This window comes from Sprattus sprattus, assembly GCF_963457725.1.
Source record: "Sprattus sprattus genome assembly, chromosome: 16".
Taxonomy (NCBI): Eukaryota; Metazoa; Chordata; class Actinopteri; order Clupeiformes; family Clupeidae; genus Sprattus; species Sprattus sprattus.
Window position 1 is genome coordinate 28,553,130 of NC_137914.1, and position 13,956 is coordinate 28,567,085.

At 42.3% G+C, this 13,956-nt stretch overlaps 2 protein-coding genes across 2 annotated transcripts; both read right to left on the reverse strand.

Annotated features, from left to right (window-relative positions):
* Positions 1 to 248: 248 nt before the first annotated feature.
* Positions 249 to 8,054, reverse strand: fem1c (fem-1 homolog c). The gene is made up of 2 exons (XM_080854141.1): positions 6,443 to 8,054; positions 249 to 4,202 (listed from the first exon to the last, which is right to left on the reverse strand). Exons 1-2 carry the CDS (start codon positions 6,984 to 6,986, stop codon positions 2,857 to 2,859), a joined length of 1,890 nt encoding a protein of 629 aa, XP_080710267.1. The 5' UTR covers positions 6,987 to 8,054; the 3' UTR covers positions 249 to 2,856.
* A 1,977-nt stretch (positions 8,055 to 10,031) lies between these two features.
* tmed7 (transmembrane p24 trafficking protein 7) lies at positions 10,032 to 13,532 on the reverse strand. Its single transcript, XM_080853675.1, has 4 exons — positions 13,514 to 13,532; positions 12,958 to 13,188; positions 12,435 to 12,680; positions 10,032 to 11,322 (listed from the first exon to the last, which is right to left on the reverse strand). The coding sequence occupies exons 2-4, from the start codon at positions 13,123 to 13,125 to the stop codon at positions 11,086 to 11,088; spliced, it is 651 nt and encodes a 216-aa protein (XP_080709801.1). The 5' UTR covers positions 13,126 to 13,188; positions 13,514 to 13,532; the 3' UTR covers positions 10,032 to 11,085.
* Positions 13,533 to 13,956: the final 424 nt, after the last annotated feature.

Consider the following 13,956-nt stretch of genomic DNA (forward strand, 5'->3'; position numbering starts at 1 on the left):
ATCTCAAAACCCAGTCCATACTATTATTATCTTATCTTATCTATTAAATGCACACATACCCTTTAGTATCTAAGAAAACACAAATATATGAATCTTCCAAGCAAGAGAGACAAGGCCACATGATTATCTGTGTCCAGGGAAATGCCTCAGGGTCAGTTCACCAAATACACATCTCTGCTGAACAACACACAAGCCATTTCTAGAGACAGGTACATGCAAACACACCAGGACGCTACAGACAATAGCAATGGGTTTATTGTCAAGTATGCTGTTGAGACATCAAACAAGCATTTATATCTCTGAAATATTAAATACTCAAGACATCAAAATAATAAAATGAAATACTCAAGACTTTAAAATAATAAAGTGCATGTGCCCCTGCTGGCATGGTGTGTTTGCGTTCTCTCAGTGACGAGATGGGTTTCCTAGAAAACCATGAAAGCCCTTGTTTTCACATCATCTAAAAGCAGGAGCCGATAAAAGCCGATCCACCCACTCCCATCCCGAGGGAAAAACAAACAAACATATACAAACTCCATAATCACTACATTATTAAACGTCATTAAAAGAAGACTGTTGTAGCGTTGTGTGTTTTCTTCAATGAACGGAGGCAAAATAAGTCAGAGAGGGTTTACAGGAAAATACATGGAAATATGTCTTATTGGCTGACTGGTGTCAATCAATTGTTCCATTGATTTGGTTGTATCAAATGCCATCGCATAGGTCAAATGGACAGTCAGTCAGTGTGAGGCAGGTCCCTGGATGTGTTCCTAGTTTAGGGGAGAGCAGGGCCGAGGCTCACCCATCCACTCATGCTGAGCCAGAAATGCTAGGTGGAAATGTCTAAATGAGCTCCAAGTTTAGTGAACATGATATGAGCAGAGAATATTTGCAGCTATTCTAAATTTGCATTGCACTGTGCAGCTAAACTGCTAACGTGAGCGTTGTGCCTCCCGTTTGCTAGGGACACAAAACTGGCCAAGTCTCGCCAAGCCAAAACGTTTTATATTTGATTCAGTCTGGTAGTCCTACAAGCGTCATAACACCTAAGGCAAGTTTAATCCAATGTCATACCATACATTGATAGCTACCACAGCTTCCTTAAAAAAAAACTTTAGGCCAAATAACTAGCTGAGCTAATGTTCTGCTTGGAAAGTTGGCTCACTCCAGAGAGATGTGAGATTAAATTAGAAAATTAAATTTGAATCTAAATGATTTAGGTGTGTCACTGTAGGTCAGTGTTAAGTGTCCTACATGTATCACTGTTTAATAGTTAGAAGGACGTTAGAATCCTTCAACTCCCCCATCAGAATGAAATAAAAGATTTGGACATTTAAATGCACTGAAGCACATATAAGAACCATTTAGACTCAACAAGGAAAGATGCATAGAAAGTCTTTTTGGAAATAGTCTTTGTTGTAAACCAAATTGAACCCCTTCCTTCCTTCCGTCCTCCTCCTATGCAAATCTGAATCTTTTTGCAATGTGTTGCCCTCACATGCAGGAAAAATGCCTGGGAACAGTCAATTTTATAGTTCTTTAGTCAAAGATTTGGATTGCAGAGGAACAGCTGGAGGACAATGAAGAAAGTAGCAAAAGACGACATGAGGAAGAAGAGACAGAATGAGAGACAAAAGACAACATGAGGAAGGAGAGACAGAATGAGAGACAGAAGGAGAGAAGGTTGAAATTGAGGACACAATAATGACACATACACAGCCAAATGAACCTGACCCTGAAGTTATACAAAACCATGAAGTAACCGTTTGAACATGTGTGTTGACCAGTGTTGATCATGTAGGCCCGTGTTGACTCTTGTACGTCCATGGATTAAGAAAAAGTCAGTATCCCAATTAAACCATTAACCCAAATTACACAAAATGCCTCATCAAACCTTATGTAGAACTTTTGCCCCAGCCCCTACCCAAAAACAAGCAACACCAAAAACAAGAATGCAACTGCAGTTAAATGTGCAAGTGTTAGTTCACAACAAACCCGTCCCATGCAAGGCCTCCTTTTTTTAGTACAAATACATGACTTAAAAAAAAAGAATAGCAACAAAAAAAGCAAATCTTAGATCAACAGACCACTGAGGTGTTCAGCATTGATTAATGTGCAGTAGTGAAGTTTAATGGTAATTGCATCACCCCGGACATTTGATTTCATGTTGTTTACAGCTTGCCTTTGAACTCAAAGTTCACAAAAATGACTGCAGAAAACTAGAAAAGTAAAGAGCTGTAAGAGAACATCAGCCAATCAATTTGCCAATAACAAAGTCACTAGATCATTCTTACTCTATTGAGGACCATGAAAAAAAGCCCTCTACAGTTTGATGGCTCCAACCATGGAATAGGGAGATCAAGATGTTCCAATCACACAGGCTGTGACATGAAAACCAAACCTTAGGCTTGACTGTATTGTAACACAGAAGAGTATCCTTGCCTGTGCAGAGGAGGACTAAAGCACTTATGGCATGTGCAAACCTCAAAACACATTATAAAGCTTCTCAAAAGGTCAAAGGTTAGGTTCTGCTGAGCAAAAGAGCCATAGATGTCTGCTGTCAGTGAAGGGGGAAGTGCATAGAGGTGGAGACAAAATGCAGGTGAGAATGTAGGACACATTGTGTATGAGAGAGAGCAGGCTTGGCCCTAGCTCACTTAGCCGTCCTTGGACTGGGCAACTGGACCATGCTTTTAAGAAGAAAATGGGAAGAGGAATTGGAAAAAATAAATAAATACAAATTTAAAAAAAACAAAGCCAGTGGGGGGAAGGACAAAGATATTACGAATGTCATTCCCCTCAGTCCTTCAGCCATCTCTCCTGGTTTTGTTCCTCGGTTGGTTCAAAAAGTCTCTACTATCTGTGCAGGAGCACAAAGTCCTCCAGGCGCTGGGGTATGTTGCCTTGGTAGACCAGGCCGTGGTGGATGATGGCACGGGCGGCCAGGCACTGCAGTGTGGTGTGGTTGACTGGTTGGATGAGACTGCGTGCCAGCTCCTTCTGGCCCAGCAGGTCACAGGCAGTTTGTCGCATTGCGTTGGTGCTGTCGAAGTGTGTACCGCGATCAATCAGCAGCCGCATCAACTCAGGCTGCTGATTGGAGGCAGCCACGTGGAGGGGAGAATTGTCTTGTGCATCACGGCAGTTGACATCAGCACCACACTCGAGGAGCACAGCAGCCACCTGCAGAGAGGGGAAACGGCAGACAGGGTAGCGGCCCACGCAGGTGGTGGCCCGGTCGGCTGCCAGGTGCAGTGGGCTTGAGCCGTTCTTGCCGCATGGCTGAAGTTTCAGGAAACGGTAGATGGTCTCCTTCTTTAGGTGGTCTTGTTCCAGCGTACAGGGCACTTTTTCCAGCAGGCAGATCAAGTGCAGGATGATAGAGAGTGCTTTACTCAGCTGGGCTGGGTCTGGGATGGGAGTGGCCGCCACAGTCATTACTGAGCCTGCCCCATCAGACTTCTGTTTGATCGCACGCTCAATCTCCAGCACACTCTTACCCAAAATGGCCATAAGGTCATGGAAGGAAACAGAAGTGCCAAGAAGGCCTTTCGCACGGTCCTGCAACATGAAGGAGAAGAGTTCAGCGAAGGAGAGCAGACTGCTGGCCGTCATGGGGCTCAGAGGCTCCAAGTGGCGCTGCTGCATGTCCAGTGCATAGCTCCACAGCGCCACACAGCGCTCAAAGTTGCCAGAATCAGCGTAGACGGCACCACGGTAGCGGATATAGTAGGAGGTGTCTGGATGGGCAGGCCCGAGGACACGCTCACGGATCAGCAGGGCCTGCATGCGCATGCCGTCGGGGTCGGAGATAAGCGCATCGAGCTCCTCCTCACTGCTTCCTTCCACTGCAAAGTCATACGCTGCCACCAGTTGTTCAGGCTGAGCCTTGGGCAGGAGGCTGACGGGGTCTGTGTGCCGCAGCTCCAGGCCCTGACGCCAGTGCTGCAGGGCCCCCAGGAGGTCCCGCTTCTTGTCCACGAACGTGGCACCCAGCAGCTCCAGCGCATCTGCCCGCTCAGGAGGGGGCGTGAGAGGGAGTTGGACCAGGAAGTCCACGATGTTGGCATGGCCCGTCACACTGGCCGACAGCAACGGTGTCATACCATAACCGTCGCGTTCCATTCGAGCACCATAATCCAACAGCAGGCGAAGGATCTCCAGACTGCCTGACTCGGCACAGTCGTGCAGGGCTGTATTACCTGAGAAGAAAAGCAGAGGTTTGGGAGTCATGAGAGTCATGGGAATGTTAGAAGGTCAAATCTCTAAATGCCTTACACAAGTACAACTACAACAAAGAAACAGCATTTTTTTTCCCGAAAGTTCCTTTCAGATACGAAATTCATAACAAAGCCAGATGAAAACAATCTGAAATACATAAACTCTCAAAGGACAACTCTCAATGCATCTTTCCCAGCAGGGCTGCGTAGGGGCACCCTCGGGCTGGGTGGGATCTATTCCACACGGTGGCTGTACATGGTGACTGTTGACAGCACAGAGAGGCTTCCTCAGAGAAGCTGGTCTCCTCTCGTCTCTCTGAAGCCATCCAGCAAAAGAGGAGCGAATCCAAATAATCTCATCCACCTACAGACTGTCCGATTGGTTGACAGTTTAGCGTTCACAGGATCACTTGATACTCCCAACACAAATAGGCCTACACTTAAGGTACTCTGAAGGTACTCTTCAATGCAAGAACTCTATTCAGTAAGACTTTTTGTAAATTACTTTATTTTGTCTGATCATAGTTGGCTTGTTGAACTGTGTCTTCCACGCTATGATTGTTTTAACTAGGGATGCAGCGGTACACAGAATACTGTCAAACCGTTGGGTACGCCCCCTAAAGTTCAATACGCACATGCGAACCGCAGTATTAACTTGCTTGCTGCTGACTACACAGATGTTATACATTCAGATCCACAGAACATCTCTGGAGCTTATTAGAACTTCCCTGGAGCCTATCAGCGCGCTGTATGCAAATAGGAGCTGGAGAAGAGAGGGGAAACTAAAAACAAAATGATCTCAGCTCTGATAATGGCAAACGCTAGCTAGACACATACATTTACATTTTATATCCTTATAACCTTGGTAAATCAAAAAATTAAATAAAAAATTTCAACCAGGTTTCCAGACATATCCCAGTTATGAGACAGCACTGCTTCAGGTAACCAACCACATTCTAAGAGCAGGCATGTGCTTAGTCGTTTAAGCCTGGGATCGTAGTGCAGCCTTTGATACGTTTAATCACACCATTCTGTTGACAGACTGAGGTATTGGGTGGAGATATCTGGTACGGCCTTACAATGATTATCATATCTACATATAGAATGGGAGGTTCTATGTCTCTGTAAACAATTATGTCTCTAAAATGTCTTTTGATAAATAAAAAGTGTGCCAGAGGGGTCTGTCTTGGGACCAATTTTATTTAGTTTATTCATGCTTTCTCTTGGGCACATTATTTGGACATGCCTCTTCATTTTTATAAATGCTGATTTATTTGCCTGTTAGACCATCAGATCTACCCGGCTGGCCTCAAGCATATAGGCAGTGATTCTGCTTAAGGTTTCTTCCTACTTAACAGGGAGGTTTTTTTGCCCCTGTTGCCATTGTGCTTGCTCTAAGGGGGTTCAGGCCCTGGGCTCTGTAAGGCGCCTTCAGAAAGTTTTATCGTTTTGGCGCTATATAAATAAAAGTAATTGAAAATTGAATTGAATTCTGGTATGCTGAGAAAACAGGATTTCCGTGTTTTCTTCAACTAAACTCAGAAAAACCTGAGATGGTTGTCATCAGCTGAATTTTCTAAAATTGGAGTTGAGATATGATGCCATAATGTCTGGTCTGGATGCCTACTGCAGAAAACATTAATAAAAGGAATATAATATAAACCCAAGTTTCTGATCTTCGCTTTGTGGAGTGTACAGTTCACGTTTAAATAAAGATGATCCATCATAAGTTAAACAGACTCTCAGACTTAATTTCTTAAAACTGTCACGTTACTGGAAGAGTTTAGGAACCAAATCACATGTAGCCTGAAACTGACTTATTTGTAGAACTACTTCTTTCTTATGGTACAGGACACACTGCCGTTACTCGCTCTTAATGGATAACAGCTAATGCCAAAGCCCAGGCGTTAGTTCCATATCCCTGTTGAGCCTTGGCTTTGTCAATTATCTGTGGTCCTTAGCCCAAATATAGTGTAACTGTGCTAAAAGCTATTTTGGACATTATGTAACCACCTTTACGTCTGAGGCAGAGAGAGGGATGGGTCAAAGACACATCGCCACATTACAAAATGGCATATTAAAATTATGTCTATGACCTTCCAACCCAACCCAAAAGTATCTAACATGTGACGCATTCAGTGCTTATAAATTCTTTAATTAGTATAACATAATGATGAATCCTAAGGCAAAAAATTGATTCCGTCTTTCTGGGTTTGTCTTACCTTTCACGCTTCTTCTGTTGACATCTGCCCCCTTTTCCAGGAGGTATTGAGCAATTTCCTTGTGGCCCTTGTAACAGGAAATCATGAGGCATGTATGGCCATGTCTGTTAGCCACTTCAAGGTCTGCTTTATGTTCCACCAGGTATTTAACAATGTCGAGATGTCCGTCAAAACAAGCGGCTCTGAGGGGCGTTGAATTCGTAAGGGTGGTGTTGTTGACGGAAGCTCCATGGCCTACCAACGACTGTACCACTTTTAAGTGTCCAGCGGCCGAAGCAGCCCACAACGGTGGAGCCCCTTCTATTGTCTCGCCGTCAAAATTGACAGATCCCCCATCCTCGACTGGGGCTGAACAACATTCCAAAAGGTATTCCACCAGCTCAAGGTGTCCGTATCTCGAAGACATAAGAAGTGGGGTTGCCCCGTTTGTTTTTTCAGACGTAAGTTTCGTGACCTCGTGGTCACTTTTATTTTCCAATAGTTTTTGGAGCAGCCGGAGTTTCCCATCTCTGGCAGCGTTGAATACAGCCGTTTTTAAATCCATTGCATGGAGAAAAGTATGTTACTTTGACAGGAAGAAGTTAAACGCAGATTCTTTCAACGGTTCACCAGAAACAGAAAGCTAGATGTATGGCGTTTTGCATTTTCACCTTGTTTAAATAATGTTAAAATGACTAGACTGTTTCATCTGTATCTCCAAATTCGACAAATTGCCTAACGGTAGCCAGCTGAGAGCATCACGACAAGATTAACTGACATCAATCAAGTGGCCTTGCAAACGAAACAAAAAAAATCCAACCGAAAACTGTATGAAATGAGTCAAATACTAAACATTTAAGTTAAGTAACGTTAAGCGAGTTCACGTTCCTTCACAGCTCAATGACTATCGTTACCTTTGACAGCAAGTCATGAGATAGAATAAGCTAACGGTAGCTAGTTTGGCTAACTCGTCTGTCTAAGAACGATGTAGCCAATTTGGCGTTTTCTGCCTCAACGTCACATATCCTGCACCAAACCTTGTATAAAACCCCACACAAATGTTGGTATACAAAACACAACAACTAGTTAGCTAGCCTTGATAGAGTTGTTAGTTTACGTTACCAAGTGTAAATGAGTGTCAATGCAGTTCTCCCATCCATGAAGGTGCTTGTTAAGCTAGCTGGCTAGCATACCAATTTTAGCCAACCTTTGTCAACCGTGTCTCTAATGTCGTTATCAGATCCATCGAACAATCCACCCCGATCGCACGTATCTAGACATTTGATTTTCTGAAAATACCATTTGCGCGTTGTATGTCATGAAAGTTCTGGTTGTTGAGAGCTGCAAATATATATCCAGTTAGATGAAAAATATCTGGGACAGAGGAAAAGAACCTGCGTTATACTGGCTAGGATCGCTAGTTGCTGGCTATGATAGGTTTTCCACCCCCGCTTGTCTCGTTTCCTGTATTAAATTACGTACTATCGCCACAGGGTATGCTGTGGTTAGTCCAAGCTGTCATTAACTAAAGTATTTTGATCTAACTACACTCCGACAAACACAAAAAGGCGACTTTTAAAATGCCTCAAGTGTTCAGACTGTCCAGACTTCACACGGAAGCAAACGAGGCAGAGCAATCACATTCCCTCCGGATTGCCGGAGACACCTCAGGCGAAACTGGACGTCTGCGCGTCTGCTTTAGCATGCAGCTGATTTGAATGGACAAAGATTTGATCCAATCGCAGAGCTGGATTATTCCTACGTATTTACGACGAAAATAAACTGTAAACGAGGAAAGCCTTTTTCAAGGAAACCCCCGTACTACTTAGTTAACAGACGTTTAAGTGAAATTAATAAATAAAACGAGCGACTGATTATTAAACAAGTTTCTAACTATTGGATTTTGTTCATATTATCACCTTTTCCAAACATCAAACATGGAAGAAACTCTTTTATGCAATCGTCGCCTTCCTCAATTTATTGAAGTAACATATTCTAAACTTAAGCTTCGTGTATTGTAACAAATATTGGTTAAAACTGTGTGGGGGAATAGTCCAATTCTTGAGTAAAGTAATCATTAACAATGTATCATGTTATTTGTTTAGTATATTTGCTTGGTAGATCTTTTTGTTGTGAATGAGTGAGACAAGCAGCTTGTATTCTGATGGAAGTGGTTGATTTCGAGACATATGAAGTAGTTGATTTTTGTTTTAGTGCATTTTACAAGCAGTATTATTTTTTCAATACTTCTCACAGCAACAGAGAAACTCTGAATTCAGAACCTTGTGGACAATTTCAACACAAATAAAAACATGTTCTGATCATGCAAGGAATTGTTACCCATGAACATGCACAGCAAGAGCGGAGAATATGATGGAGAGAAAGGGGTGTGACACCAGAACGGGCTGACGCATGAGAAAAACACTCAGTCATGCACGGACTGAGAAAGAGGTTAAGAGTATAACTGAACTTGTATGTTTTCATTTCAAATCTTCCTTGGAGTAACCAATGACCAGCTTGGTGGAGGAGGTCAAATGTGCTAAGACCAGCCTGGATATGGCTTTGCCACAGTAATAGTAATATAATTACCTGAACTAACGAGGTGTATCTGTTGTTGTCTCTGGTAGTGGCCCTGACTCATCATGAGTATGGAGGGGATGGCTCTGTTAGGCCTTCTGGAAGTGCTGTGGGCCTTATTCAACTAAACACTAATAAAGGAAGGTGCCTGCTTGAATACCCCAGTGAAATGCTCACTAAGGCAGCTTTGTTGTGGTTCTATCCTGCTGCTCAGGTTCTGTGGATGAGCAGTCATGTTGTTGTTGTTTAGCAGTTGTGTGCTTTGAATCCTAGGTACAACATGCAGCATATTGTGTTGTTGTATCCTGCTGCTCTGGATCTAAGGTAAGGCAGTTGTGCTATCAGCTAGGTTAGATGGTTGGGTACACATGAGTGCTTGCATGTGACAGTGAGAGGAAATGCTAATGTGGGACGTCCCAAGGAATGTAACCTCTTTTCCTGTGTATAACTTCAAATAGATTGCTCACGGATTTGCTCAGGAATTTGTGCTGTATGTCATCTTAAGTGTATATGGGTCTTCTTGAGAGAAATGAAATGTCAGAGTGAGGTAGTATTCGCTTATCAGCTGACTAATATTTAACTACCCATTTACCTGTGTTGATTCTTAACCGTAGTTTCTTCAGGACATTTCTTATTAGGAGCCTAAACCGTTAACTTTCCTCTCCTGAGCCTAAATATTTGGGGACTGCTTTACTCAGATCCACAATCCTCTTACTGAGCATTTTCAGTACATGGACTGGACAAGCGCTGTACATTTGACGCACTGGCCCCATGACTCCTTAATCAACCACATATGAATTTGTGCAATCAGATTAGGAGTGATCCATCCAAGGGGCAGCTCTAACTGCATGTGGACTGACACTTTCTCTCTCCTTATCCCACCAGTGCTCCCAGAATCCGTGCAAAGTAAGTCCAGTGAAATGAAACCCCAATGTACTGATGAACAGCTCCGCTTGAAGTATATAAAGACAGGTAACCACTCTACAGAATTATCAGACTCCAGTTTTCATAGTGAAGTAATCTGAGTTTGGGAAACTGATCTGTGGGGAGTTTATTGCTGGATGACACAAACAAAAAATAATTCAGACATGTTACTGGATAACAGCAGATAAGCTGTTCTAAAACAGCTCCACATCGGGCCAAAACCATCCAACACAAACCAAACCTATACCCCCATTACCAAGACACATCTAGAAGAAAATAAAATTAACCTGCTTCCCGTTATCATATCAGTGCTTACTTTCAATACACATAACTTATAGAAATAATTTCAACAGCCTAGAAAATAAAGCTAAATAATTACTAGTACAAATATAATTAATTCCTGTAGGCCAGACCAAAAACGGTGTTCTTTATTAGAACATCTCCTAACAATAGTGGTTAATTCATTCTACTGAGAATTGTTTTGATTCAAGAGATCATATTGAAAGCCAGGTCTGTTTATGTTTAATATCAGAAAATTGTGTTGCAATAAAAAATTCTGATGTGATGAACTGATTACAATCATGCATCCTACTCTGAGGGTACATTTACAGTGACAGACATTTTGTAAAAGGTGGCTGACTTTTGGAGGAGGCCAATACTAGAATGTGTCACAAGAGATAGGTGTGGCTGCTGTCTGAATGCAGGAAGTCAGGCTATTTCATACCATGCAGATTCAGGCATGGGTCTGGCTCTGTCTGAATTCTTCTTCTTTTTTTTTTTTTTTTTTTACATTCAGGTAAACATAAAAAATTATATTACATCCACAAAATAAGTTAAGCCATTAGCTCTTTCACCTCAGTCTTCAAATATTGGTTTGGCTGTTTAAAAAAAAAAAAAAACAAGTAAAGAAAAAAAGAAATCTACACTGGGTGCTTCACAACCTGTGACCACAGTCACATATTTACTCCTCCTTTAAATGTTGCTCTAAAAACAAAACAGAAACATACAAAACAAAAGCACTAAAAAAAACAAAGAAACAAAAACCCTTTAGGCCACTGAGTTCTGGATCAGGGCCTAGCCTAGGAAGTCTCCATAACGATGAGCAGTTATCATGGGAGTGGTGGGGAGGGGGTCAGACAACGCTGTGGGCTGAGGAAGCGGTACTAAGAACCGACACGGGTAGTGGTGGTTTTGCGGTCATTGAAAAAGCTCCTCAACAGCACCACCTGACTGATGCTAACCACTAAAAGAATGATAGCCTCTCCGATCGACCAGAAGGCCACTCTGGTGTTGAGGTCCTCGGCCCTGCTGCGGCCCTGAGCCTCTCGCAAACGGAAATGCGTCTGGTAGTCAATCACTGACTTCAGAGCCTCGTGGATGGATACGCATGCAGACTCCATCTAGGAAGACAGGGAGAAAGGAGAGGGCTTTGTTTACAGCAGTGTCATGTCAGAATGTTAAATGTGCTGCCCTATGGTGCATGGGTGTCTTTATAGAGGCGACCCCTCAACAACAGGTCGAACCTCAGTGTCATTTTTTGTAACATCTGATGTGACATTTTAATAAGTGAAACAGCTTAGAGCTTCAAGACAAATTTATAAAACATAAAATATGATACAGATTAGAACTTCATCAAGACACATTTATAAAACATGAAATATGATACAGCTCAGAGCTGTTAATGAGACTAAGGGTCTGTTCATTATATCTTTTGGGGTGTAGCCTTAAGAAAGGTACATGTACATTTCTCTGTGGTAATGAATGAAATCTGAGGGACATAAAGGCTTTCATAACAAGCATTCTAGTATGCTTTGTTAGGTTTCTGGAGAATAACCCTTTTGTGTCAGTTCAACTCTCAAAATAGTTTACAATAATTAGCTTCAACAAGGCAACCACAAAGGTACATTAATTCAAATCATTGTAATAATAGGCAGTCTCTTTAATTTAATTTCATATCAGATGTTATGCTTGATCAGTGCACGTTGGTCGTACGCTGTTCGTGGGACAACACTGAAGGACGAGTTCAAAACAGATCTCCAACTATTTTTGCTAGCATCCTCGGTCAAATGTATTGTTCATAAAAATCTCACCCATGGTTTTTCAATGTATGTTTAAAAAAATAAACTCAAATGTCTTCCATGTTATTTATTTATTTTCTTAAGTAGGGTTGACCATCAGAGCAGGACAGACCAATACAATGCTATGTAAGCATCAAAGAACTTGAGTATTGACGAGTTACACCATCAGCACACCGAGTGGAAGCAACGTCAAATGCACCAAATGTAAAAATTGTATTATACTAATTTGAACCAAATCATGTACATGTTGCAACCATGGTAATGGATATATAACTATTTCCAATGAGATTGTGATTCCTGCAACACTTAATAATAATGTATTAGAAATAATGTCTCTGTTTCTGGTCAGATTATAAAAAAAACTGAGCAACTCAGCAACCAGTTAAGGAGAGCGACAAAACCACAACATCAGTTTTCCAGATCTGCCTACGCACCTGTGTGAGGGCGGTGACTCTGTTTTCGTTAGGGAAGAGGGGGGGGTCGTCTCCGACTTGAAAGTCAAAGTAGACAGTCTTGTGAGTGAAGGTGGAGAATTCGTTGCTGAAACAAAACTTGAAGGTGCCGTTCTTTGCGGCTGTGAAAGTGAAGCTGTCATACTGCTTTTTCATCTCCTTGTAAAGCACAGTTCCGTCAGGGTCCTCCAGGCGGCAGTCGACATCGTAATGTCCCCCAGTGACGACCTAAATATGACGTTCGTGTTTCAGTAAGCACATGAATGGACCAACAGTGGACCATTTACTCGGTTACAAGAAAAAGCAGTTGCAAGTGTCTAACAAAGTTACTTTATTACAGTTTTAAATGTCACTTGTGCTTTTAAGTGCTCATCAAATGACCTTTATTTATTTATTTAGGGCAGGAAATAAGCTAAAGGAACTAGCTAACAGCTACTTAGCTGGTTTGAGTGTGTAATATTCCTCCCCCCATGTAAAGCTTGAAAACCTAATGAATTAGTCTTACCTGAAACTCCAAAGTACATTTGGTGCCGACGACGATGTCTTCATAGAAACACTGCTTTGCATTGTCGGGAAGCTCGAATGTGAGCTCCGAAGTAAGCACCCATCCACAAAGTAAATGAACACAGAGCACCTGTACCAACACCCTGACACGACGAGAATCGCCCATCATCTCAGCTGTTTCCAGCTAGTATTTAAGCCGTCTCCAGCAAGGATTACGATCTGGCTGAGGAACCTGAAATTCAAACAGATGGTGCACCGAGGAGATGAATACGCCGAGCACCACGAATAACACCAATTCTCTAAACATTGTGAGATTTCACAGCATGAATCATACAGCAACCCAGCCATCTATGCTATCCTAGCCTGCTCATCTAACATTAAATGGTGGGCCAGTAACCGATCAACGATTCTAAAATGTCCGTAAATCCTAGGGGCAAAACTGCATATTTACCACAACATACTTCAGCGTAAATTAGGTATAGAATTTTAAACGGCTCACAAATAACCCTTATTCAGTGTTCAGAGCAAAAATAGTACAATACGGCGATTCTACTCACCTCAAATCCAGTGGCCCGGATATCGGAAGTAAACGTGCTTCCTGGCTACGTAGCACCACCACAAAGACATTGTGCTAGCAAGACATGCCACTACCCGATCTTCTGCTACCGGGCGCACAGTTTATCATCTTCTGAGCTCCCGTTATCCACCCGCAGTGTGTGTTACCTTATTAAATGCTGTCTTGTGCACTAAAAATACTATGCGGTGGGTTGCTCGCTCGCATAGGTCGAGTCTACATTAGTGCAAAAGCTACGCGGTTTTATTTGTCTTGACTTTACAGTCACTGAGGCTGTTAAGTAACGCTACTCTGTGACAGAAGTGACCTGCCGGTGACTGTACAGTAGACTACTTTTGACTAGACTGAAATAATAATTGTTTATACTAAGTTCAAAAGTTTAAAAAATGTGTCTATTTTTTTTTTTGCCTACTCAACTTCGTAAGG

Bases quoted from the DNA above. Each gene is read 5' to 3' on its own strand.
- fem1c (XM_080854141.1), bottom strand. From the start codon at position 6,986: ATGGATTTAAAAACGGCTGTATTCAACGCTGCCAGAGATGGGAAACTC. The intron at 4,203-6,442 runs GTAAGACAAACC...TTTTCTTCTCAG, and splicing joins CAACAGAAGAAGCGTGAAAG to GTAATACAGCCCTGCACGAC.
- tmed7 (XM_080853675.1), bottom strand. From the start codon at position 13,125: ATGATGGGCGATTCTCGTCGTGTCAGGGTGTTGGTACAGGTGCTCTGT. The intron at 12,681-12,957 runs GTAAGACTAATT...CGTCATATTTAG, and splicing joins AATGTACTTTGGAGTTTCAG to GTCGTCACTGGGGGACATTA. The intron at 11,323-12,434 runs GTGCGTAGGCAG...CTGTCTTCCTAG, and splicing joins GAGTCACCGCCCTCACACAG to ATGGAGTCTGCATGCGTATC.